Source organism: Pteronotus mesoamericanus, unplaced genomic scaffold (genome assembly GCF_021234165.1).
Source record: "Pteronotus mesoamericanus isolate MK-2021 breed Mesoamerican mustached bat unplaced genomic scaffold, CSHL_Meso_final scaffold_85, whole genome shotgun sequence".
Classification (NCBI taxonomy): Eukaryota; Metazoa; Chordata; class Mammalia; order Chiroptera; family Mormoopidae; genus Pteronotus; species Pteronotus mesoamericanus.
The window spans coordinates 65,754,396-65,781,439 of NW_026555329.1; the positions used below are offsets into that span (position 1 = coordinate 65,754,396).

The 27,044-nt window shown below is 47.6% G+C and overlaps 1 protein-coding gene and 1 pseudogene across 1 annotated transcript; one reads left to right on the plus strand and one right to left on the minus strand.

Moving 5' to 3' along the window:
- The first annotated feature begins 558 nt into the window (after positions 1-558).
- SMO (smoothened, frizzled class receptor) lies at positions 559-20,508 on the plus strand. The gene is made up of 12 exons (XM_054564493.1): positions 559-886; positions 11,821-12,026; positions 13,130-13,339; positions 13,590-13,762; positions 14,307-14,526; positions 14,624-14,747; positions 15,998-16,090; positions 16,491-16,599; positions 17,336-17,521; positions 17,973-18,121; positions 18,656-18,790; positions 19,035-20,508. Exons 1-12 carry the CDS (start codon positions 559-561, stop codon positions 19,466-19,468), a joined length of 2,367 nt encoding a protein of 788 aa, XP_054420468.1. The 3' UTR covers positions 19,469-20,508.
- A 3,631-nt stretch (positions 20,509-24,139) lies between these two features.
- Positions 24,140-25,488, minus strand: LOC129063231 (keratin, type I cytoskeletal 18-like; annotated as a pseudogene).
- Positions 25,489-27,044: the final 1,556 nt, after the last annotated feature.

The window sequence follows — 27,044 nt, forward strand, 5'->3', positions numbered from 1 at the left end:
AGGGGGGGCCGGGCTTGGCTCGACGAGGCCCGTGCATTCCAGAAAGCCTAGCGAGCTAGAGCAACAAAGGAACCGGGTAGTCGGCGGGGAGAAGTCGGGGGGCTGCGGCGCGCTCTGGCGAAGGTGGCGGCTGGGCCCCGGGCTGGCGCGGGGGCGGCGCCGGGGACCTAGTCCCGAACCCCCGGCCCACGCCTGGCCTCCATCGCGGGGCCCGGAGGTGGTTTTTAATGGTGGAAGAGGGGATGGGGCTCCAGATTGGGGGCCCCGGGAGCTCCCGGGGCTGAAGACAACCTGCATTGCCAGGGAAAGGGGTAGGGAGTTGTGCATCCCCGCCCGGGCCTCCGCCGCCCAACATGGGCCTCAGGTTCCAAAGTTTCCGAAGTTGGGCGCCGAGGGCCCGCGGCGCGCGGAGCATCCGGGGCAGCCCAGCTCAAGACTCGCGGGGCGCACTGGTCGCCTGAGTCGCCTCCGCGGCCCGAAGGATTGCGCCTGGGCCCAGGTGGCTCCAGGGAGCGAACGGGGGGCGCCAGGGCTTCTGCTGAGTTGGCGTGTTTGGCCATGGCCGCTGCCTGCCTTGCACGGGGGCCGGAGCTCTTGCTTCTGGGGCTCCTGCTGCTGCTGCTGGGGGGCCCGGGCCGGGGGATGGCCTTGAGCGGGAATGCGACCGGGCCTGGGCCGCGGAACGCGGGCGGGAGTGCCAGAAGGAGCGCGGCGGTGACTGGCCCTCCGCCGCTGCTGAGCCATTGCGGTCGGGCTGCCCTCTGCGAGCCGCTGCGCTACAACGTGTGCCTGGGCTCGGCGCTGCCCTACGAGGCCACCTCCACGCTGCTGGCCGGGGACTCGAAGTCCCAGGAGGAAGCGCACGGCAAGCTCGTGCTCTGGTCCGGTAAGCGCGCGGAAGCCCGAGTCCGGGAGCTGCGGTGGTGGGATGCGGCGACTCCGGGAAAGAATAGGCTCCGGCCTGAGCTTTGGAGAGGGCGGGAGCTGCACCCGGGTGGCTCGGAAGAACAGAGCCTGAAACTTTTGGGCAGGTTGTGTGCAGGATAGGACCCCCGGTGATGAGGAAGGAGGATGAGGCAGTCGAGGAAGCGGGTCACAAAGGCCTGAGCAGGGTGGGTGAGCAAAGGATGCGGAGGATCTAAGAACCCTCCAGGAAGGGACTCTGAGCCACAAGAAAGGACATTTTTTAAAGAAAGAGGAGGTGCTCCAGATAAGTGCCAATCTGGAAGCTGGGTCCTCAGTGATTCAAGGAGATGTTTAGACCTTGGAGAAGAGACTAGGAGATCCAGTTGAAAGGGAAAAAGGGAAGAATGTGAATAGAAGATTTAGGCATGAGGGATGGCGGGGGGGTGAGAATTGAGTAAAATTTGTGAGGGATAAGAAACCCTCTGATAATGAATAATTAAAAGGTAATCAGAGGCCCTGACCAGGTAGCTCAGTTGGTTAAAGCACAGTCCCAAAACACCGAGGTTGTGGTTGGACCCCAGATGGGGTGCATACAAGAATCAACCAATGAATGCATAAGTAGGTGGAACAACAAACAAATTGATGTTTCTCTCCCTCTTTTTCCCTCTCTCTCTCCTCTCTCTTCCTCTCTCTTTCTTTAAAGTCAATAGATCAAAATTAAAAAAAAAAATTTTTTAAAGAGTAACCAGAAAGTTCCAGAAATATTGTTTTGGGAGACAGGAAGTTCAGAGAACCCTGATCTTGTCTTGCTTTCACAGGAGATTTCAGTTTCCTCATCTGAAAAATGGGGACTCTGATTTTAGTCTGAGACTGTGAAGGAATGTGACTATTCTGACAATTACTTGTGTGTTCTTTGGAAGTTTGGGTTCTCGGGCTGGTCAGGGCTGCAGACAGACACAGGTCTGAGATGTTGAGAGCCTGCAGATGCTTCCGCGGTGACCTGGTGTCCCCGAGCCCTCACCTCAGGGTGGGATTACGGTCCAGCTTGAAGATCTGCCGACCAAACCCAAACAGGCCCTTCCTTAGCAGCGTGGAGTGAATTCTGTCCCCACCTGTCACTCTTCTGAGCTGGGAGCTCGAAGGGTGCTCAGGAAGGAAGCTGGCCTTGTCACCCCTTGCTTCCAGCCAGTGTGATTCAAAACTGACCTTGAAAAATGAAAATAAAACCTAAAAGCTAGGCTCACATCTGGCAATCTCCCTTTGACAGACCTCGAGTGCCCCACATCTCAGTTCCGCCCCAGTATCCCACATCTCCCACCTCCGTTCTGCTCTGGGTGCTGCTGAGAATGATCCTGATGGGGAAGTGTACGTAGGTTGCCGGTCATTGTCGACTGGGCCACTAACGTTCTCAGTTTTTTGCCAGATGTTGGACAAAGCTATGTCATTCCTGGCTTGATGCAGATGCCAGATGAGGAACTTGGAGGATGGTGCCCATGGTGGAGCTTCATCCTTTGGGGGTATCAGGTCAGCATGTTGGCAAAGGCCATGAGTCATCAATAGTAGTTTTGAAAAAGCTATAAATTACCATAACACAAGGTCTGTGTTGTTTTGGATATAAGCTCTCTTTATGGTAATATGTTTGTATAAATGTGTCACAAATAGTAATGTAGAGTGTATATGAAGGGGCATATATAGAAACTCATTTTACTCTTTAAAGTTACATAAATGCAAAAGAGAAGGATGAAAGAATAAAAAAAGAAACATAAAAAGTATAAACAATATTTCTTTGAGCGATACCTGAAATAAGGCTTGAGTTTAGGAGCCAGCTACGTGGACAGTCCAAATAAAATCTCTAAGTACGAGAATTTCACGCAGTTCTGAGTTGCCCACACTGCAAGAGGATATTCTGTTTCTCTCTATTTATGTATTTTGCAGGGACCAATCGTTGAAGTCTCCTAAGTTAGATGCATGTGTGATGCTACCCTTCTGTCATTGCTACCAAATCCAAAAGGAAGGGTATGAATTTCTTTACAGCCTCTTCTCCTACTCCTGAGAGCAGCTACTGAGTAGGCAGAAGTGGTTGGCAGGAAAGTATAGGAGTTAGAACCATCTGCTGGCTGTGCGGGTTCGAACCTCACTCGCTATGTCTCCAGCGGGGCAGGTTCCGGCAGAGGTGCCAGCACCGAGCCCAGATCCTTAGTTCACTCTGAGCCCTTCCCCACTGCCGCCCAGAATCCCTCAGCTCAGCCCCATTCCCTTGTGTGTTCTGGCTGTTCTCTTTCCCCTTTGGGTCCTTCTGTGGGATGTTCTATGAAGTAGGACCAGAAGCAGGTGTTGGTATGAGCTGAGTCAGTGGGTGGGTAAAGTCAACCTGAACCAAGAGCGAGAATCACAGAGGGGCTATCAGCTGGGAATTGTGGCTCGTGGCCAGTGATTGGTCCTGTCCTGAGTTAGGGGTCTTGACTGGGCATTAGACATGGACAGTGTTACCTGGCTCTTGGAGGTATATCTGTGGGTGGAGGATGAAAATGATCTAGGTTGTCTTACGTAAACTCTTGAAAGTAGAGACTCCTTGTTCATCACTTCTTTTCTGAAAGCCTCTGAGTTCTGAGTACACACAACCACGCAATCAATTATTCACTTATGTATTGGGTGCTTCCGCTATCCTGGATCAGGGTCTGAGGCGTATAAAGATGAACAATGCAGACATGAACCCTACCATTGAGGGGAAGACAGAAAATGAAACAGGCTTCAGCAATATTTGTCAAAGGTATTGTGACAAAGTAGGGTGCTGAAGGAACACAAAGGACTTTACAGGGCAAAAGAAGACCCTCCCCAAAGAAGAACTGTTTCCCCCATGATCTGAGAAATAAGTAGGAATTACCTGGGCTAAGGAAGGGATGGATGGGAAGGGACAGGAAGAGGAAACAGCATACACTAAGGTGAAGGGGTGAGAGGGCTTGATACTTTTAAGGAAGTTTAACAATTTAGGTAGCGCTGGATCAAAGCATGTGAGAGAGAGAATTGTAAGAGATAAGACCTAGAGAATTATAAAATAAAGATGTTCATCCCCCATATTAAGAAGTTTGTATGTTATCCAGAAGATAATAAGGAGCCATGGAAGGCTTTTAAGCAATGGAGAGATGTAATCATATTTGCATTTTAGAAAGACCCCTGAGTTCCATGTGAAGATGCCATGGTTGGAGGAAAATCCTGGAGACTGGTTGCTTGTTTAGAGGATGGTTGAAGGTGCCCAGGTGAGAGAGGATGGGGCCAGGACTGGGCTAACAGGCTATGGGAAGTAGACAGATCCCACAGCTTCAGAGCCAGAGCCAGTGGAACTTGCGGATGTGTTGGATGGAGGGCTTGAATGGAAGGTGGGACCTTCCCTTTCTCTAAGCCAGAGAATGCTAGAGGAGGAGTGGGTTTAGAAGAAACCATGGGTTCAGCTTTGGCCAAGCGAATTAGAGGCACTTATTGGACATCTGTGTGGAGAGTCCCAGCAGATCTGGACTAGGCGTTGCTGAAGAGAGGTGGCCACTCTGTGCTTCTTCCGCCCAGACTACTGACCCTTCAGAAGCGTACCATTGAGTGAGGAAGTGCGTAGCTCAGGTCGGGCCAACTTCTAGATTTGTATAGAACTCAGATCTCTTCTATATCTTGCAACTCTCTAGATGCAGGCTTCTTCAGGCATTCAGCATCTTCCCCATTATAACTTGAAAATGCCCCCTCTGAGGCATTCCAGGTTGATCAGATAAATATCATATCCAGGTCATGGTCCACCTTCGCAGCCAAGTCTGGTTTGGTAAGTGGCGCATGGACGCAGAGACGCCAGAGGCTGGCGAGGGAGACAGGTCCCTGAGAGCCAGCACGCAGCCTCTTTGAACACTGCTGTGCTGTGTGTGTGCAAAGGGATATGTGGCCTGGTCACCCAGCTGCAGTGTCCAGTAGGAGAAACCAGGGAAGCTGGGAGGAATTTCTCATTTGCTTCTCAGACATCTAGTTGAGAAATGAGAGGACGGATATTGTTGGTGACAGTGAGTTATTTGCAGGGTCAGATCAGGAAGAATTTCCTTAGAGCTGTTCCCAAGCCTGGCTGGCTGATGATCAAAATCAGTTTATATATACAGGGTCTGGCAGAAGTAATGCCTGCTTGAACATGGTGGGTAGGGTCATAATATGGGTGTATTAATTTATAGTTTTAATTTGAACGTTTCACCTAAAATGTTATACAGTGTGCTTGAGTATGATATTGTTATGTTACAGGATTACATGCTTATGATTTTGTAATGAAAGAGTTCATTGAAAAAGGGGGCATCGTTTGTGCTGAATCTCATATACATATATGTATATATGTGGAAAATATAAAAATACGGAATAACACGTTTACAAATGCTGAGGTAGTTTAAAGAACCTAAAATAAGGCTTAAATAGTATTGAGCACTGTTTTGCTACAGTTAATTGTATCTAGTTTCTAGGAAAAATAAATGATATAGGAAGCTGAAAAAATAAAAAAATACGAATATGGAATAACACCCATGGGCCCACATTTTCATTTTTGCTTCAGTTTTTTTAACTTTTTAATTGTGAAATGTAGCATGTATACAGAAAGTGCACAAAACACAGAGGTACTGAACAACACATAATTTTACGAAGAGCCACCTGGGTCAGGAACTGGGCCATGGCGGGGCTCCCAGAAGCTCCCACTTTGTCTTTTTCCAATCACATCCCCTGCCTCCTCTTTTCAAGGTAACCCCTACCCTGATTTTTGGATAATTATTTCTTTTTTCCTCTATAGTTTTACCATCTAATTTTGGAATCCCTAAACAGTATATTTCAATTTTGCATGTTTTTGAACTTTATACAGTGGAATCATGCTGTGTGTAGTCTTTCATGTCTTGTTTCTTTTATTCTACATTGTTTTGTAAGATGCATGTTATGGCAGCTCATTTTTTTTCATTGCAGAATAGTATTCCATGGTAGACTATATCCCAGTTTATTTATTCATTTTGTTATTATTAAACATTTATGCTGTCCCCACTGTGGGGCCACTGGGAATTTCATTGCTGTGAGTGTTCTTTTATGTATAGCCTGGTGCACGTGTGTACGTGCTTAGAGATACCAGGGCATGTACACCATCAGCTTTGCTAGATAATACCAAAGAGTTTTCAAAGTGGTTGTACCAACGTACACTCCCACTAGCCCTGTAGAATAGTCAGCATTACTCCACATGATTCCTGACCCTTGGTATTGTCTGCCTTTAAAATTTTGCCAAACTAGTGGATATGTTGTGGTATGTATTTGTGATTTTAATTTGCATTTCCTTGATTACTAATGAGGTTAAGCATCATTTAAAATGTTTACTGGCCATTGGAGTTCTTCTTTTGTGAAGTGTCTGTCCAAATCTTTGGCCCATTTTCCTATAGGACTAGCTGTCATTTTTATAAGATTTGTAGATCTTCATGAATATGAATCCTTTATTGGTTGTATGTATTGAAAAGATTTCCTATTCTGTGGTTTGCCTTTTTATTCTCTGTGTCCTTTGTTGAACAGAAGTTCTGAACTTTAAGGTGGTCATTTATTAAACTTTTTATGAATAGTGTTTATTGTATTTTATTTTAAAATATCCTTTTATACCACAAAATTATGAACTTATTCTTATATGCTATTTTCTCAAAACTTTATAGATTTTCCTTTCATTTTAGGCACATAAATCACCAGAAGTTAATTTTTTTTAGAACTCCAACTTCATATAGATTGTCAGCATCATTTGTTAAAGAGAATATCCTTTCTCCACTTTTCTGCCATAAACCAAGTGCTGAAATATATATTGGTTTCTGGAATCTTTATTTGATAGGTCTATTTGTCTATCCCTTGCCAATACCACACCATCTTAATTTTCTTACCTTTATAACATAGTTCTTCACCTTCTTTGAGCTATGAACCTATTTGGCAGTCTGGTAAAACCCATGAGCCAACTTCTCAGTGTAGTATTTTTAAATCCATAAAGTAAAACATATAGAATTGAAAAGAAGCATTTAGGATTATGAAGGGAATGAATTATATTGAAATATAGTTATCAAATATTTTAAAAGTTTAAGATCTAATATTTTTGTGCTTCTTTAGTAATACACTATAAGACCTAGTGTGGGTTTAATAACCACTGTAATATCAAGGCAATGATGAGCAGTGACAATATTTTGAGATATCTGCAACAACATGATCTGATTTCTATTTGTGATAAAGCCACAGGTATTGCTGACATTACTGTGGTATTTTGTTTACATTTATAATGGAAGGAAATGCTGAATTTCAGTTAGATGTAATTGTTTTTCCCATCCAAGTTCATGGATCCCTAAATTCTTTCCAAGAATCCTTTGTGAACTCAAGGCTAAGAACCTCTACTTTATTGTACGGCAGTATCTAATAGAGAGTTTGGGCTATTCTTAATTCTTTGTTCTTTAATATAAAAATAATTGTTGGTGGTTTTGATTGCTGTTGCACTGAGTATATACATTAATTTGAAAAAAGACATCTTTACAATATTGAGTATTCCAATCATTTCATTATATATTTCTATTTGGATCTTTCATTTTCTCAATATTTTTTACAGTTTTTCTGCAAGCAGTTCTTAAATAATTTGTTAGATTTATCCCTAGGTACTTGATAATTTGTATGCTATTACAAATGATCCCTTTAACATTTTGTTTTCTGTTTGTTGCTGGTATATAAAAATACAATCGATTTTGAATCCAGTAAACTAGCTATATTTATTCCACACACATGATTATCTCATTTGTGAGTACTAAGTTTGTTTCTCTTTTCAAGCCATATGTGTTTTTATGTTTATTGCCTTGCTGCACTACTTAAGACATCCGGTACGTCGTTAAATGGAAGTGGTAGTAGTAGCAGTACCCTTCATCCTTGCCTTTTTCTGTATTCTACCGTGAAAGCTTTTCTACCTTTCACTGTTAAGTATGGTGTTCAACGTAGGTTTCTTGTAGTTACAGTTAATCAAATTAATTTGTCAATTATCTTTTTATTTTGGACGGGTGTTGATTTTATCAACTACTTCTGAATCTATTGAGATGATCATATGTTTTTTTTCTTCTTTAATTTATGAATAGTAAATTACATTGATTAAATTTTCTAATGTTGACCCAACCTTAGAACAAAGATTTTCAACTTGACTGCCCATCAGAGTCACACAGACAAAAAGTCTTTTTTTCAAAGTTTAAATTGTGGCAAATGTTATTTTAAAATTTTATGTATGTAGAAAAATGTGTCCCTTTTTTTTGCTTCATATTTTATTAAAATTTAAAAAAACACAGCAGAGATAAAGTGGATGTCCCTTTTCTTCCTGTTACCAATCTTATTCCCTTCTCCTCTTTGGGAAGCTCTCCTCATTTCAGTAATTTGCATTTTCAAAAAACTTAATTCTAAACCTAGTACAAAATTCAAAAGCAACAGAAATCCCTCCACTTGTGTTCCCAGCTCCCCATTTCCCCTTCCCAGAGGCAGCCACCAACACTGGCTTTTGTGTGTCCTTCTAGAGATTCCCAACATAGGTACAAATGTAGATGTGTCCTTCGTTTTTTTTTTTCTTCCCACAAACAGTAGTAGCAAACTCTCTGGGCTGTTCTCCACTCAACTACATCCATTTCACAAGATGTATTGGGGATAGTTCCATTTCAATGCAAATAGTTCCACCCTGAGTAGTGTCCTATTATATTGATGTATGGCTATTTTTTTAGCTGGTCTGCTTTTGGTGGATATACATTCAGGTTGTTTCTACTCTTCTGCTGTTATAATACTGCAATGAATAATAATCTTATAAACTATCTTTGTGAATATGTGAAGTGAAATTGCTAGTGTAAAATTTCGATAGATAATGCCAAATAGTCTCCACAAGTATTTACTAATTTTTATTCCTGCTAAAAATATACAAAAGTGCCATTAGCCCCATGCTCTTGCTAATACAGCATTTTAAAATATTTTGATCTTTCTCACTCTAAAATTTTAAAAAATTGTATCTCATTAGAGTTTTAGTTCACATTTATGTTATGAAGAGTGAGAGTGAGCATCTCCTTATGTGTTTAAAAGCCATTTGTATTTTCTCTGATCTGTTGTGTTTGTCTATTGCCCTTTTTTCTATAGGCTTATGAGTTTCTTATTGATTTGGAAGAGCTTTATGCATATAAGAAAATTAGCTCTTTACCCATATGTGGAAAATATATTTTCTCAGTGTGTTGCTTTTTAATGATTTTGTTTAAATCTTTTATTTCATAGCTTCTTGGTTTTGTGTCATATATCAAAAAACCTCCACTCCAAGGTTTCAAAGATCATGTCTCATCTTTTCTTTTAGTACTTTATTTTTTTAAATAATGTAATTATTTTGATTCATCTGGAACTTATTTTTATGCAAGAAATGAGATAAGGGTCCAACTTACTTTTTCCTTAGATGACCCCTCCATTTTTGTTTAAGATTTATTTAATAATCTATCTTTTTCTTGGGGAATATATTTTTAAAAAATGAAACAATATCTACGCCTGGCTTGTGTGGCTCAGTGGATTGAGTGTCAGCCTACGAACTGAAAGGTCGCTGGTTCAGTTCCTGGTCAGGGCCCATGCCTGGGTTGCGGGCCACATCCCCAGTTGAGCGCATGCAAGAAGAAACAGTCAATTTTTTCTCTCACACATCAATGTTTCTGCTCCGTTTCTTTCTCCTTCCCTCCGCTCTCTCTAAAAATAAATAAATAAAATCTTTTTAAATAAAAAAAGAATGAAACTATTTAAAATGAAAAGACTAAAACCAATAAATTACATATTTTTAAAAGTTGATAATTACCACAAATATCACAAAATCCTGGGGGAAAAAAATAACATAATATTTTTATTAATCAGCTGCCTGCTGTTCCTCTAGAATACATTTTACTCTAGTGAGCTCCTCCCACCCTCAATTTTTAATAAACATCCAGTAAAATTTACTAGTTCTTTAGTGAACAGTTCTACGAGTTTAGGCAAACACACAGAGTCGTATAACCAGCCACTACATTCAAGACAGAGAACAACCCCATTATCCTCAAATAGTCCCTCATGCTGCCCCTTTTGTAGGCAAACCCTCCTCCCACCCCACCCCTGGCACCCACTGCTGTTTTCTCCACCCACACCCACTGAGTCAGAATTTCTGAGAGTGGGTTCTCTTTCCATAGTGATAAGGGTTCCCCCGAGTGATTTGGTGTGAGTCAGGTCCGGGTACCGCTGCCCGAGATCATTGCTTCTTAAGTGACAGGAACTAGCTCTGTGCCCCTGGAATAGACTGTGTCACAGCGAGAGCAGTGAGTGGTCAGAGGCCTCAGAGAGGTAATAATAGCAGCTAAGCATTTCCCGAGTGCTTACTATATGACAGGTACCATCCTAAGCAGTTAGCTTGCTATCTTACTCTTGACAACAGTCCCATGAGGGAAATATATTGTTCCCATTTCACAGATGAGGAAACTGAGGCTAGAGAAAGTGATTATGTAATTTGCATAAGATCACACAGCCAGGAAATAGTAGAGCTGAGATTTGGGCCCAGGCAAGCCGGCTGCAGTGTCCACACTCCTTACCCCTCTCCTATGTTGCCCCTCCCCCAGAAAGACTAGTTTCCAATAAATTCTTTAAAAAAAAAAAAAGCCCTGGCTGGTGTAGCTCAGTGGTTAAGCGTCGACCTGTCAACCAAAAGGTCTCAGGTTCAATTCCCAGTCAGGGCACATGCCTGGGTTGCTGGCAAGGGGACTGCGAGAGACAACCAATTGATGTTTCTCTCCCCCTTTTTCTCCCTCACTCCCTCTCTCTGAAAATAAATAAATAAAATCTTTAAAAAAAAAAAAAAGAGCAATTACCTCCCTACTCCCATGATCCCCAAGCCCCGCACTGCGGCCAGCACCCATGTTGGCTCTCATGTCCTCAGGAGCTTCTCCTAATTCAACTTCTTATTTGGGAAATAGGTGTTCCTGAAGCAAGGATGATTCGGGAGGGGCGAAGGGGGCAGGATGCTGAGCGAGCCCAGCCCCGGGGGCAGCTGTGTCTGTCTTGCTGACACCTCCTTTCCTCCCTCTGCACTGGACGCAGCCTCTGTTTCTCTCCACCTGACCTCCTGTTTCCTCCTCTGGCCTTGGAGTGCCTGGCTCCCCTGACTACCTCTTCTTAGCTCCCACCTCTTCTCTATCTCACCTCAGCTTGGTAAGAGGGCCCGGGTCTTGGGGTCTTGGAAGGGGAAACGGCTCCTGGCTCTGGAGCACGAGCCTAGGAGGGGCGGGTCCCGCCACTCTCCTTCTCCGGGAGAGGCCTGTAGCATTTAAAAAATGCCCCTGAAAAGGTAAAAGACACATCAACCTGGGGTTCTCAGCCAGAAGTGCTTCTGTTCCCTAGCAGGGCATTTGGAATTGGGGGCTGTTGTATAAAACTTTAATTGAATTATAATGTACATATAGAAAAGTGCACAGATCAGAAGCTTGATATTCACAAGGTGAATCCACCCAAGTATCCAGTACCAGAGCAAGAAATGGAACATGAGTAGCGTTTTAGAAAGTTCCTCTTCAAGTTCTCTTCTAGTCACCACCCCTGGCATGGGGCTTGGGAGGGAGCATTGTTTGGTTGTCACAGTGACTTAGGGGTTCTGTTGGCATTTAGTGGGCAGGTCCTGCGATGCTAAGTGTCCCGAGATACATGGGACGGTCCTGCAGCAGAGAACCGTCCTGCCCCAGTGCCCTGTTGAGAAATGCCTTGCCTGACAGCCCCGAGCAGTAGTGGCCCATAGTGAGGCAAAGCGAGATGCCTTAGGCCTGGGGCACAGGGGGTCCAGCTGTGTCTGTGGGTCTGAATGAGGAGGGGTCTTCACAGCCACATGTCCACGCTGTCATCACCTCGCAGGCCTCCGGAACGCCCCCCGTTGCTGGGCAGTGATCCAGCCCCTGCTGTGTGCTGTGTACATGCCCAAGTGTGAGAATGACCGGGTGGAGCTGCCCAGCCGCACCCTCTGCCAAGCCACCAGAGGCCCCTGTGCCATCGTGGAGAGGGAGCGGGGCTGGCCCGACTTCCTGCGCTGCACCCCCGACCACTTCCCCGAGGGTTGCCCGGTGAGTGCTGAGTGGGGCCTGGTCCATGCTCTCGGGGCTGGTCGGGACCAGGCAAAGGGCAGGGCCTGGCAGGAAGAGAGAGAGGGGAGCCCAGGGCCTCCTGGGAGACCCTAAGTCAGCAGCCATGGGGTCCACGGGCCACGAATCCAAACTGAAGCTTGTAGGCTGGGCCCACCTATCAGTGATTATACTTTTATTGTATTTTTTAATAAAAAAAGATAACTGCGTTCAACAAATATATTTTGAGCACCAAGCCTGTCGGATGTTAGGGAGTTACAGGAGTCACAGATGTCAGGAACCTACCTGAGGGCATTTGTTGTGTATTCAGGGAGTCAAGGCACCTGCAAAACAGCTGAAGACACCAAAATGGGGTGTGTTCTAGTTCTGGGCGATGAGGAGAGCTCCTAAGTGATAATAATAATAATGATAATAATGATGGTAATAACACTACTTGTTATTAGTTACTACCTGCCAAATACTACTATAGCATTTTATATCTCTTTATTCATTTACCCCTTAAGCCCTACTGTGAAGTGGGTGTGTGAGTGTTACATGCTGTTGAGTCGGCTCCGACTCCTGGTGACCCTGTGAATGAGTGACATCCACCATGTCCTGTCCTCACCAGCCCTGCTCAGCTCCTGCTGATTCATGCCTACGGCTTCTTTTATGAAGTCAGTCCATCTCATATTTGGTCTTCCCTTTCCCTTCTGCCTTCTATTATTCCCAGCATTAATGTCTTTCCCAAAGAACCCTATCTTCTGATGATGTGCCCCCAAATAGGGCAGCTTCAGTTTTGTCATTTTTGCCTCCAGCGATGTTTCAGGTTTCATTTGCTCTGGGACCCACATGTTCATCTTGCTGGCAGTCCAGGGTACCCGTAGAGCTTTCCTCCAACACCATATTTCGAATGAATCCCCCCACTACCTCATAGATGGGGAAACTGAGGTAACAGAAAAGTCAGATAACTTGCCACAGGTTGTCTCAAGCGTCCGTGGCTTCAGCCACTCTACCATGCTACTCCTGCACCTCTTACTAAACCAAAGTCACCCTGAGCCTCCTGCTTCCTCTTGCATTATCTTCCTTCTCCCCTTACCTTGGGCCAGAATGAGGTGCAGAACATCAAGTTCAACAGTTCGGGCCAGTGTGAGGCTCCCTTGGTTCGGACCGACAACCCCAAGAGCTGGTACGAGGACGTGGAGGGCTGCGGGATCCAGTGCCAGAACCCGCTCTTCACGGAGGCTGAGCACCAGGACATGCACAGCTACATCGCGGCCTTCGGTGCCGTCACGGGCCTCTGCACGCTCTTCACCCTGGTCAGCCGAGGGCAGGCCCCTGTGTTGGGGAGTCAGGGGGAGGCCCCGGGACACTCAGCCTGTAAAGTGGGAAGGGAGCTGGACTATCGGTGAGAGAGGCTGGGCTCTGGAGCAGGGAGGTGGGGAGAGGACAACTTGGCGGGGCTGGGAGGGGATCCCCCGGGGCAGGGTCCTAAGAGGGGTCATAAGGGCGTCTGCAGCAGCAAAATAACCCCAGCCTCACGGAATGGACCCCACTTCTCTCTTCTAGGCCACTTTTGTGGCTGACTGGCGGAATTCCAACCGCTACCCTGCGGTTATTCTCTTCTACGTCAACGCGTGTTTCTTTGTGGGCAGCATTGGCTGGCTGGCCCAGTTCATGGACGGTGCCCGCCGGGAGATTGTCTGCCGTGCAGATGGCACCATGAGGCTCGGGGAGCCCACGTAGGTGTCTTGGGGGCCTGGAGGTGAGGGGAGGGAGGCTGAAATGTGCGTTGACTGCAAAAGGGACAGGTTGGGCTTGAACCTGAGATTTCAGGGTAGGATTCAGGTCTGCCTTGTTGTGCCCAGGGTCTCGCAGGCGTGTCCAAATTTTGGCATCTCTGGACCACATTGGAAGAAGAGTTGTCATGGGCCACACATTAAATACACAAACACTAACGAAAACAAACTATCTCATAATGTTGAGTAAATTTATGATTTTCTGTTGGGCCATATTCATAGCCATCCTGGGCTGCATGCGGCCTTCAGGCCAAGGGTTAGACACCCTGTTAGGACCTTGGTTCCAGTATTAGGACCTTGATTGTTTGCATCTGTTCAGAGGGGCATCTTTTGTATCCTCTTCAAATCTGACTGGGTCCTATTTTCAAGCCCTGACTCCCAGGGAACCTCCAGACCTTAGAGCCAAGGGCCGGGAGACAGGGTGGAGAGAGCTGGTAGAGGGAATACAGAAGGACCTCTCCAAGTGACACCCCACATGTCTGTGCAGCTCCAACGAGACCCTGTCCTGTGTCATCATCTTTGTCATCGTGTACTACGCCCTGATGGCTGGCGTCGTCTGGTTTGTGGTCCTCACCTATGCCTGGCACACCTCCTTCAAAGCCCTGGGCACCACCTACCAGCCTCTTTCTGGCAAGACCTCCTACTTCCACCTGCTCACGTGGTCGCTCCCTTTCGTCCTCACTGTGGCAATCCTCGCTGTGGCCCAGGTATAGTAACTGACAGGAAACTGGGGTCCTGAGTGGGACGGACTTGGGTGAGGAGGCCAATGACCGAATCTGTCCCTCCCGCCCCTCCTGGCTGCAGGTGGATGGGGACTCTGTGAGCGGCATCTGTTTTGTGGGCTACAAGAACTACCGGTATCGTGCTGGCTTCGTGCTGGCCCCAATTGGCCTGGTGCTCATTGTGGGAGGTTACTTCCTCATCCGAGGTGAGTGAGGGCCAGATCAGGACTAGGGCGGCAAACCACGCTGGGCGCCAGCTTTGTGAAAGTAAGGGCTAGACAACTGCCAGCTCTGCTGTCTTCTCAGGGGGACCTCTGCCGTGTCACAGTGGGTCTTGTCGGCCTAGAAGGTGTCCCCCTTATGCAGACACAGAACCTGGGGCACTCATGGGACACCTTGGTGCTGGCCTGAACAATGCACCCCCTTCTTCAGAGTCTTAATCCACACTCACGGCTTGTTGAGTGGAACCTGGACTGTTCCAACCTCCCCTTATCCCTTGGCCATTTGCATTTGTGCGGTGGGCTACCTCCTCTGTCCACGTGGGCCAGTTTGGGGACTTCAGTGTAGTGTGCTCCCTTTACCTTTATACATACAATGTTTTGGAGCTTGATTTTTCATCTCCCTCCTGCCCACAACACATGCTCACACACAGTTTTCACAACATGCACAGATTCTCTGTTCCCTAATTTCCCTGTCTCAATCTGTCACCTCCACAAAAAGCCTTTGTATATTCTTAGCTCATTTTTTTTGGTGTAAATTTCAGTCTCCTCCCTGCACAAGAGGTCAGTCTTCTGTTCAGCCCACTTCTTTCCCTCTTTTTGGCAGTGTCTGGGCCTCTGATCTATGTTTTGTACCTGTGCTGTCCCGTTTGGTAGCCACTCGCCACATGCGTTGAAACTAGTACAGATGGAGATTTGTCATAAGTGTGCAGTACACACTGCATTTCAAAGACAGCATACTCATTCATAAGTTGTAATATGGAGTACACGTTGAAATGATAATATAATAAACAATGGTATACTGTTTATAAAATGCATTGAAATTAGTGTCACTCGTGTCTTTTTTAATGTGGCTTCTAGAAAATTTGAGATTACATATGTGGCTCATGTTATATTTCTGTTGGATGGCACTGTCCTCAAGTCTCTTTTTATGCCTTTTCCAGCTGAACAGCCTTGACCTGGCTGCCTTACTTAAGCGTGGCTGGGCCAGAACCAACACACCTTTTGTCTTTTCTCTACTGTCCATCTGTGCTCTGCCCCAGTCTTTCCCATCCACGACACCCCCATCACCAGCTGTGCTCCATTTCTCTGGTGTCTCCAGTTCCCCAAGCTTGACATCAGCACGGGAGTAATCAGACCCGGGCTCCAGGGCCATGGGCTCCTCCCCTGCCATACACCCGTCTCTCTCAGGAGAGTGGCCTTGCCCCACTAATGCCTGAGGTGTCCCTTCTGTCCAGGAGTCATGACTCTGTTCTCCATCAAGAGCAACCACCCTGGGCTATTGAGCGAGAAGGCTGCCAGCAAGATCAACGAGACCATGCTGCGCCTGGGTGAGTGGGTACTGTCCAGCCCAACACTGCACCCCCCTGGAGCTACAGGACCTGCAGGAGAGGGTCTTGGAGGATGTCATAAGTCAGTGGTACAAGTTAGCAGCCCTAGGGTAAGACAAGGCTGGTGTGTGTGTTGTGTGGTGGTAGCAGCTCAAAAGAAGGGGACCTCAGGTGGAAGAATTCAAGTTCATGCCAAGACTGCTTCTTCATGCCCAGTTCCCTCCCACTGGGGCCTCCCGCAGTCGCCTCAAATGCCCTCATGCCTTATTTGGAGACTGCAGTTCTTGAACCGAGCCTAGCAGGATTCATCCCAGACTCAGCTGTCTGTCACGCCCCCCTCCCCACAGCCGCTCCTGCACCTGGGATTGGTAACACCTTGTCTATCCCTGGCCCTCCACAGGCATTTTTGGCTTCCTGGCCTTTGGCTTTGTCCTCATCACCTTCAGCTGCCACTTCTACGACTTTTTCAACCAGGCTGAGTGGGAGCGCAGCTTCCGGGACTACGTGCTGTGAGTGCAGGACAGGGACTGGGGACTTGGGGGAGACAGAGCCGGGGCTGCAGGGTCAGCCTGCCTGTGCTGTCCAGCAGGGATCTGCCTATCTTGCTCTGGGTGCCCAGGATGTCACTTGCTCTGTTCTATGCCCACATGGCAAACAGCTATCAAGTCCTTGCTCAACCCTGCACCCCCATGGCTGTCTGGCTGTTGCATTTGTAACTGTTAAGAAACCATCTCATGTTTTGGCTTCTCTGACTGACTCTGTTGGCCACGGAAGTTGCTCTCTCCAATTCTCACATACTCTTTTGGAGAGCGCTGCTCAGCAGTAGTTTCCTCTCTGTGATAAGTGAAGAGCCTGTTAATGCCCGCTAACTTGCCTGTGTTTTTTGTATCACAATGAGGATGAATCAGAGAGTGAGGCATCTCAGCTGTTGAAAGAAGTGCAGCGCCTACTGGCTCCAGGAATGGCAGTTAAAATACTTATTAAAATGAATACCAGTCCACATCGACTGCTTTAGACTCCTCAAGGCTCCAGCTTGCAGCCCGGGAAGCTCTAAACCACACGGATGTCTGGTCTCTCCCCTAGAGCTTTGATTTTATTGTCTGGGGTGTGGCCCAGACATCAGTAGTTGTTAAAAGCTCTCGTGTGACCCTAATGAGCACCCAGCGCTGTGAATCAGTACTGATTGTCTGGGTACCCTCCCAGGAGACCCAGAAAGCCTTACCTGTCCACCACCCCTCACTGTAGGTGCCAGGCCAATGTAACCATCGGGCTGCCCACCAAGAAGCCCATCCCTGACTGTGAGATCAAGAATCGCCCTAGCCTCTTGGTGGAGAAGATCAATCTGTTTGCCATGTTTGGAACCGGCATTGCCATGAGCACCTGGGTCTGGACCAAGGCCACACTGCTCATCTGGAGACGCACCTGGTGCAGGTGGGGTCAGCCGTGAGCCCGTTCTGACTCCGAGTCCTTAGTTTCCCAACCTAGGTGTCCCCACCATTAGGCTCTGTCTGGCCCATGTGTCCCAGCACAGCCCGGGCCTGGCCTCATTTCTAAGTCCGTGCGAGTTGCCCCATGCTGACTTCTTGGTGGCTCACCACTGCCCCCTGGTGACAGCTCCTGTCCTCGGGTGCTCTGACTCGGAGCTGAGCCCCCTGCCAGCATCTTTTAAAGAGTGGAGTAATTTGAGACCTGGGCACACAGGAGCCCTGCATTCTAGGCCCCCTTCTTTGCAGAGCAGGCCTCTCCTCCTCAGAGCCCTTGGGGGACTCGAGGCCCCCTGGAGGCCCCTGCCTTAGAGGGGATGGATTCAGTGGACTCTCACAAGATTGGATTGGAAGTGGCTGCTCCTCCATTCTCCCTCCCTCACCCCTGCTGCTCTCAGGTTGACAGGACAGAGTGACGATGAGCCCAAACGCATCAAGAAGAGCAAGATGATCGCCAAGGCCTTCTCCAAGCGGCGCGAGCTGCTGCAGAACCCAGGCCAGGAGCTCTCCTTCAGCATGCACACCGTCTCCCACGACGGGCCTGTGGGTACGCTTTGGGCCCTTTCCTCTGCTGGAGCCACTCAACACCTGCAGCACCCGGCCCCGCTCCCTCCCAGGCTGCTGTGGCCCTGGGGACTGTTTGAAGGCTATGAGCACGGCAGTGCTCTCTCCTCTCCTCACGGTCATTCTTTTCCAGCCCCCTCCCTGTCCCCAGCGACCCTCCCCTCTCTCTTTCTGCCCTGGGTTCAGCAGTTGTTTTGGTTCCCAGAGGACTCTCCCTTCCCCTTCCCCTGTCTTCTCCAGCTCGTCTCCCTGGACTAGAGTAAGCTGGGCTTTCAGGAACTGGATTTCTGGCCTCTGAGGAGGCCTCGCTCTTGTTCTGGATGCCCAAGGTGTCAGATGCTCTGTAATTTGGGGACAGGTGGGGATCACTGTGATTACCAGGGTGGGTTTTCTGTGCAAGGTGGCGTGGCACGCATCGGCAGGGAAGGTGAATGAATGGCTCAGAATAAGGGAGGAGTGGTTGACTGCAAAGGACTGGACTGTCACGATTCCTTATCCTCTCCTTCTATTCCCACAGCGGGTTTGGCCTTTGACCTGAACGAGCCCTCAGCTGATGTGTCCTCTGCCTGGGCCCAGCACGTCACCAAGATGGTGGCTCGGAGAGGAGCCATACTGCCCCAGGATGTGTCTGTCACCCCTGTGGCAACTCCAGGTATGGGGTTCAGGTTTCTATAGGAAGGTGGGGGACATAGAGGCTGGGGGTTACTGGGACTGTAGTATCAGGAGCTGCCAGAAGGTGAGGGGGAAGGAAAGGCTGTGGAAGGTGTAAAGTTTGGGGCTGAGGCCCCAAAGGTCTGCAGCTGTGGGTCCCAGAGCTCAGAGTGGGAGACTGAGGAGAGAACAGTGATGGGGACAGAGTCAGGGTCCCGGGCTCATGCCCTCTCTCCCATCATCAGTGCCCCCCGAGGAAAAAGCCAACCTGTGGCTGGTTGAGGCCGAGATCTCCCCAGAGCTGGAGAAGCGCCTGGGCCGAAAGAAGAAGCGGAGGAAGAGAAAGAAGGAGGTGTGCCCGCTGGTGCCACCCCCTGAGCTTCACCACCCGGCCCCCGCCCCCGCCTCCAGTGCTGTTCCTAGACTGCCGCAGCTGCCCCGCCAGAAGTGCCTGGTGGCCGCCGGCGCCTGGGGAGCTGGGGAGTCCTGCCGACAGAGAGCCTGGACCCTGGTCTCCAATCCCTTCTGCCCAGAGCCCAGCCCCCTGCAGGATCCGTTTCTGCCCAGCCCCCCAGCCCCCATGGCCTGGGCTCAGGGCCGCCGGCAGGGCCTGGGGCCCATTCACTCGCGCACCAACCTGATGGAGGCAGAGCTCATGGATGCAGACTCAGACTTCTGAGCCAGGAGAGCAGGACCTGGGACAGTAAATAGCAACAAAGAACATTCCGAGGCTCTTCTTCCTCCCTGAGAGTCCTTCCCCAGGATCTCTTCTTCCAGAGAACCTGAGGGCCCAGAGCCCTCCCAGGAGGGTTCTACATGTCTGGCTCATGGCAGAACTGTGGGAAAGAGCTCCAGCGAGTCCACGGGTGGGCCTCACCCAGAGAACAGCCCTGAGCCCCAGGGCCCTTGTTTCTGCCCCACCAGCTGGAGCCTGGCTGGCAGCCCCGGTCCACACTAAGGTCGTGGGGTGTGCAGGGTTTCTGGTGGGGCAGTGATGGCGGAGGTAGGAGTGACAGTACCCGGAGTGGGCTATGGCGGCCAGGGAGGCAGCCAAACCCATGTCTGGCGGATGAGGGCTGGCTGCCCTTTTCTGTGCTAACGGGTGCCCTTTCCTGGCACCCTCAGACCAAAAATGTGTATTGTGTCTATGTGGGAACAGGGCTCCCTTCTCCCTCTTCCAGGTGGTTGTGAGGCTGGGGGGCCTACTCCCGTGGGGTCTACAACCTCTCTTCACACATGTCCAGCTGGCCCCCCCCCGGCCAACAGCCCGGCCCATGCTCCCCTGCACCCTCCTTCCCTCTCCCATTTCAGTTCGACCAAGCCAACCTCTTCCTGTTTCCTGTTTGTTGATTAGGACCCAGAACTGCAGTCTTCTCCATCCCACCCCCATCCCCTACCTGTGTTGCTGGGCTCCATTTCCAAGAAAGAGACTGGTCCAGCTATCACGCCTGGCGTGGTGTAGAAGCAGTAGGTGGTGGGGAGCCTCTGGGTCTCCGAGACACATTATCTCTTCCTGCATCCACCCAGTGGCTGACTTAAAGGGCTACCCTGGGAAGCTGCTGGAGCTTCAGGCAGGCAAGGAAAGCTTCCTTCAACTCCCACAGCCAGTGGGTGAAGAAATTTCCAACCTCTTACAGGTCTCCATGTCCCCAAGGCCCCAGTTTCAAGAACCAGGCAGCAGGAAGCCTGAGGAACTGATTGGGTTTCAGATGGGGGATTGGGATGGGGAGAAGAAATATAAACAGTAAATAAAAGGTTTTTATATAAACTTGTAGTGTGCTGCTTTTCCACAGGCCCCAGGCTCCACCTAACTGTTTACCTGGTCCTGAGCTCACTGGTCTTCCGCTTCCTCCTTAGACTATTCTGAAAGGCCAAGAGCTTGGCACTAATGAGGTTATGACTGATAGATACCTGGCTGGCGTCAGCCTAATGTGCTGGCTGTCCTTCCGACCAGCTGGTTCTATACGGACAAAAACTCTTGTGGCCACAGCTGCCTCATTGCACACTGATCTTAGATGATTAAGAACACACATGGGTGGGGAGAGGGGATTGAGCTAAAAAGAAAAAAAACTCAGGGACATGGATGACAGTGTGGCAACGGCAGGGATGGAGGGGAAGGAGGAGGTTATGGGGGGATAAATGGTGATGGTTGGACACCTCACGTGGGGTGGTGAACACACAATACTGTGCAGAGATGATGCGTTGTAGAACTGTGCACCTCAAACCTGTGTCATTTTGTTAACCGGTGTCACCCCCATAATTCAATGAAAAGGGGGAAAACACACACACACAGCTTGCCCTTGGAGTGACAGGTGGAAGCAAGCATCCCCCTGCTAGAGCAGGTGAGCGTGGCTCTTTGTAGCACTTCTGGGCCCACCGCTAGGGGTCTCTTGCCTTCTACAAGAGATGTCAGGGAACTGAGTGCATTCCGACGCACACCTTCCTCCCCTGGGCAGTCAAAGGAATTCAGACTTCCCGGAAGGAAGCCTGTTAGCCCCGCTTCCTCCAAAAAGATGTCAGTAGAAGCCTGGGAACTGGGTTGCAAGGACTCAAGATCTGCAGAAAGGAGATCTGTGGAAGAAAGCGGGTGCTACCCACACCCAGGGAGGATATGTGGAGTATTGACCAGACTTGTTGGGGAGTAGCTCACATGATGGGGATGCAAGCATTTAGCCCAGAGCCAGGTTGCAGGGGAAGGGGAACTAACTTTACTGATCTGACCATAGTCTAGTTACTTTACATGTGCATTATTAAAATAGTAACAACTGCTAACTCTCATTGAATGCTCGCTAGGCTCTCTCTCAAGTACTTTACATGGATTAACTCGAATCTCACAACAGACCATGGGGGCACTGTTAACACCCCCAAAGTGCTGAGACACTGAAAATTTCAAGTTTGCTTGACGCCGCACGGTAAGTAGTAATGCTTGGATTCCATTCCAACTGGCTCCAGAGTTGGCTCTCGGCACTGTGATCTGCCTCTTATTTAATGCAGGGAGATCAGAAGAGCTAGTTTTTTGTCTGTTTGTAAAAACAAGCTCAGTGAATCAAAATGACTTGCCCACAGCCTCACAGCTAGTAAGTGAGAGACACTGTGCTCTGACTGTTGATTTGTCCTTCTGTCCAGGTTTCCTGTGTTGCGTTCCCTCTGGCCGCCCTGTATCCCTTGCCTCTTACCTTGCTCGTTCTGGCCATCACTGCTTCTCTCAGCAGCAGTATAGCTACTCTTTTAACCTTTATTAACAACAATATTCAAAATAACATTTATTAGCGTTGTCTAGTGATCTTTTCCGAAATAAGAGAATATGTTAACAATTTTTTTCTTATTTACATCTCCATGGACATTCCTTCCCTCCCCTTTTTTTTTTTTTTTTTAAGTGGGAATATTTATGTAAAGGGCGGGGGATGGAATGTAGAGGGAGTTCATACTAGGCTTTTAAAAGCCAAGAAATGCTACCTTTTTATGTCTGGCTGTGGAGGTTGACAGGCTCTTTTACCACTAGAGGGCACTGTGAGGCCACCTTTTGTGAGTGTATACGTTAGGAGGCCTCTGGAGGTCCAGTACCAACCACATCTCTCCAATCAAGCAATTTTACAATATTTTTATCGGAGCACCGGATCCTATGACTCATCCATAGAGGCTACTTTCCTACTAAAGCTACTGAATTAGGTCCCCAGAAGAAACACCTCAGGGTCCAAGAGGAGCTTGGTTTGTGGGACTCCCTGTGGCCCAGCTGCTGCCCTGAGAACAGGTAGGTCTCCATGCGTTCACTGTTCCAACGGGCTCTTACCACTTTCAAACTCAGTCAAAATCAAACTCAGATTCAGTGGCCCATCTTCCTGGTGGTGAGGCTGGCCTCGGTTGGTTCCAACTTCTTTTAAGCAGTCTCTCCACCACTCCACCCCTTCCTTTGCCTGTTTTTTTCTTTTTAATCTAAGAAGTTAAAAGATACATGAAAAAGCACAAAGAAAAACCCAAACACTCATATTCCCACTGCTCAGAAATAACAACTCTTTTTATCATATCATTTTATCATATTTTCTCCCACCCTGTTTTTTTTAAATCATTTTATCATATTTGCTCACATCTTATTTTTAAAAAATAAAGTGTAACAGATTTAGCTAGAGTCCTCTTTGACCAATACCTGTTCCATTTTTCCTCCCACCTTCCCCTTCTTTAACAGAAAAAAAAAACCCATCTGAGTTCAGTGGGTTTCCTTCCATTCCGTTATTATACTTTTATATAGAGTGGGGCAAAAGTAGGTTTACAGTTGTTCCAAGGAAAATAATATAATTAATAAATAAGAATATAAGAATAAACTCTGTCTTGCATACTCACAAGTGTAAACCTACTTCTCACTATAGAGGATAAGGATTTAGCTCGTTTTCATTCTTTCCCCAAGAGGAGGACAAAAAGAGGTGGTGTGGGGAGGAGTTCGCAGTAACCACTTTAAAAGCTGGACAGAAAAATGTTGAATGGAAATTTAGGAGACGTGAAAAAGTTAAACTCTTAGTCAATAGTTAGGAAAATGTATATTGCAGCACCATCCAAAGGCTCTGAACTGAAGGCAGCAGGTACTTCAGAGGGTAGAAATAAAAGCAGGAGGACTGATCCTTGATCCTCTACCTAACTGTGCAGTTGGATGATCGCCCTTCCCCACCTCAGCTGACTGTCAGTTTACTCTCTGCAGAAGGCAAACAGAGGCTCTGTAGCATTTGAAGGCATTAGCTTTTAGCTTCCAGAATTTTAAGAAGTTCAATATCCTTCTGACTCTTGAGCTTTTGTAAACCTGTTTCCTTGACCCATTCTAGACGTTTGAAGGACTCTTTGTCCCAAAATTTTGAAATTTTATATGCTGTATGTTATTATAGGTCTATTTCATGTACTAGGCTCAGCACCTAATGGACCCTTTCATTCTATTTTCATCTTTCAATCTGGAGAAATTTTAAAAATATTTCTTTGATTACCCCCCTCCCATTTTTTTCCTTACCTCTTTCTGGCACTCATATTATTCAGATGTTGAACTTCCTGGGCTGGCCCTCTAATCCACTTTTTCTTTATTTCTTTCTCCATTTCTTTCATTCTTTCTTGTTGGAAATTGAAAGAAAAACTTAATGAAGATCTGAAAAACAATTCCTAAAGGACCAACTTTTCCAGAAAAATTAGCTACACAATGCACTGCATCTATCATGTTATAACATGCATTAGACACAAATATAAGATTATAAAGCAATTCACCAGTCAACAACCTGAGGAAAGATAAAATGCATCTTTCCTATTTTTAATTTTTCTTTTGTTTATAGAGGTTGGTTGGGTTTTCTTGTGTGTCCGCAAAAATGCTTTCATTTTATTATTGTTTTTTGATGTCTGAACTTTTTATTGGCCTCCTGCCCCAAGGGGTGCCCCACTTCTGCTGCCTCAGAACTTTGGTGTCATTGGCCTCAAACACCACTTTCCCATCCACAGTCCTGCGGGTGGTGGTCTTTGGATGGACTGTATGGAGTGGCGGTTGTCCAGAGCGTGACCAAGACTGAAGCCCTCCCCGTCTTGCAGTAGGCGGCAGTAGATGGCAATCTCAGCCTCCAGCCTGACCTTGATGTTCAGCAGGGCCTCGCACTCCAGAGCCTGGCGCTGCCCCTCTGCGCGGGTTCGGAACGGCTCTGACTCCACGTGCAGCAGGATCCCATCAAGCTCTTCCATCCACCTGGCAAAGCACGTCTCCGCCTCCCTCAGGCTGTTCTCCAAAATGGCCTGCGGATTTCTCAAGGAGTCCAGGTCGACCTCCAAGGACTGACTGCACATCTCAGCTCTGGGTCATCCCAGGAGCTCCCATCTCAGCGGTCTGTTAAGTGACCACTGCAGTGCTCTCCTCAGTCTGCTGGGACCAGTACTTGTCTTGTTTCTCTTGGTTCTTCCAAGCCAGCCTGTCATAGTGGGCCTGGCTGTCCACATGATCTTGCTGAGGTCCTGAGATTTGGATGCATCCAACTCCACAGTCAACCCAGAGCTGGCAATCTGGTTTTGTAGACCATTTACTTCCTCCTCGTGGTGCTTCTTCATGAAGACCAGCTCCTCCTTGAGAGTCTCAATCTCTGTTGCCAGCTGCAGCGGAGTGATATTGGTGTCATCAATGACCTTTCAGAGCCCATTGATGTCACTCTCCACAGACAGGCACATGGGCAGCTCCATCTCATACTAGATTCTGAGGTCATCAGCAGGAGGATGGGCATTGTCAGTCTGCAGAATGACGCGGGCACTGTCCACACAACTTGTAAAGATCCAAGCCCTTATGTCCTCAGTGGTCTTGAAATAATGCCCCCAGTCTCTTACCTGGAGTCCCTTCTTTCCAGGTGTTCCCGGATTTTGCTCTCCAGTCTCCAACTATCAGCTTCCAGGCTTCTCACCCTCTCCTGGTAGGTGGCGAGGCTATCATTCAGGCATTGCACAGTCTCCTTTTCCCTCTAGTTGCCCCCTATGCCCGCGAGGCCACCTGCACCCCGCAGCCAAGTCCCTGCCCCAGATCCCCAGCTTCCCTGAAGATTGGTGGATTAGGACACGGAGACCTGGGAGCCTGAGCCTCTTGGAGCCTGCATAGACACTGGTCACGCTGCTGGCTGGCTGGATGTGGTAACTGGGCAACCGCACAGAGCCCAGGGTCCAGTAGTTTGTGGAGAAGCAGGAATGGGTGCTGAAGTTCATGTTGTTCAGGAAGGAAGGCAAGAAGCTAAGACGCAGGCTCAAGCAGCAGTCTAGAATGCTTTCATTTTAAAGGTTTCATTTGTTTTCTGAATGCTCACTTCTTGAAACAGCATATTCGTTCACCAGTACCGTATCATTTGTCTCTGAGGATATTGATGATTTTTTTGTCTTGATTTTTTCTTTATGCATAGCCTCTGTTTCCTCCAAGTTATTTATTTTTTCTGCTTTTTTTTTATGTTGGTCTCTGTCTTTAATGTTTTCTTCATATACCTGGTGACTTTGTCTGTGTGCTTATACTTGAGTATGACATTAATGGTTTTCTAAAAACTCTGAAACTGTGTGTGGTCTTCACCAAGGGTGATGCAAGTGCTCTATTTCCTTATGAAACTCTCAAGTTAGTATTTTCAAGTTTTCTCTCTTGGACAGATAAGGTACCTCAGAGAAGTTCTTTCAATCTCCTGCATGAAAGATACACTCCTGCCTGCCAGAGTCTGGAAGTTGAATGAACCGACTGAGGGAAGAAGACCTAAGACTTATGGTCTATGTTTCATAAACTAAATAGTTTATAAACTTGTGCTTAATTACCCTGTTGTAGTACGATATTTCCATCTTTAACTGTGCTTGGTGTCCCTCAGTAAAAAAGGTGCAGGAGCAGCAACTGGGTAGGGATGGAGTTAAAAATGGCTGAGGAGCGTGCCCCGATGTTTGACCCCAACCAGTGGACAGTGTCTGAATAAATAAAGGATGAATATCAGTTTCTTTCCAGTGCTCCAACTCCTTATGTTTTGTAACCACATCCCACTGAAGAATTAATTCATTCTCTTAGTAATCAATTTTAGTGGCAGTCCAGGTAGGCAGCTGCTGCCTAGGAGCTCCAACACATGCCAGGTGGCTGTACCACAGCTCCCTTGTGCATTACAGAGAAGAAAGAAGTAAGTTATAGAGCTGCTAATCTCTGCCCCGACAGCTGGAGGATGAAGCTCTGGGCTGGTTCTTTGTAACAGGAAGGAAGTTCTGAAAGCCAGAGTGTGAAGAGAAAGCTTAAAAAGTCCTTGCATCTCGTACTTGTGGGATTTGTAGAAATGGCAGTGCTTAGATGCCTGCCACTGCACAGAATCAGGCACAAATCTGAAGACCAGGGTACAAGACTCCGCTCAGGGTAGGGCAACTCCACAAATGAAGAGATTTCCAAGATAGCAGGAGCAGAGAGAAGGAGATCAAGGCAGGTGGGATTTTGTAAGACAGATGGAGCTCTCCATCTCCTTGCCAGGGGAAAAATAGTTACTCCAAAGACTAGATGTCCAGTGGCCTTCTGGAACTGTCAGGGCTTTCACTCTCTCAGCAACCATAAATTATAAAATCCCCTTTACAGAGAATAGAGAAGACATAAAAGATCTCAAAATCTATTACCCGGGGTCAACTGCATTTTAATGTATTTTGTTTTTCTCAGGTATTATTTACATAGTTAAAATCTCATGGAATATGCAATTTTGTTTCTTGCTTTTTTTAGTTTATGATGTTATCAAAAGCTTTCGTTTCCCTCTATCATTAAAAAA

What these genes read in the sequence shown, in the direction of transcription:
- SMO (XM_054564493.1), top strand. Translation starts at nt 559, where the DNA reads ATGGCCGCTGCCTGCCTTGCACGGGGGCCGGAGCTCTTGCTTCTGGGG. An exon ending in ACTTCCCCGAGGGTTGCCCG is followed by an intron (nt 12,027 to 13,129) that starts GTGAGTGCTGAG and finishes ACCTTGGGCCAG; the next exon opens with AATGAGGTGCAGAACATCAA. An exon ending in CGAGACCATGCTGCGCCTGG is followed by an intron (nt 16,091 to 16,490) that starts GTGAGTGGGTAC and finishes GGCCCTCCACAG; the next exon opens with GCATTTTTGGCTTCCTGGCC.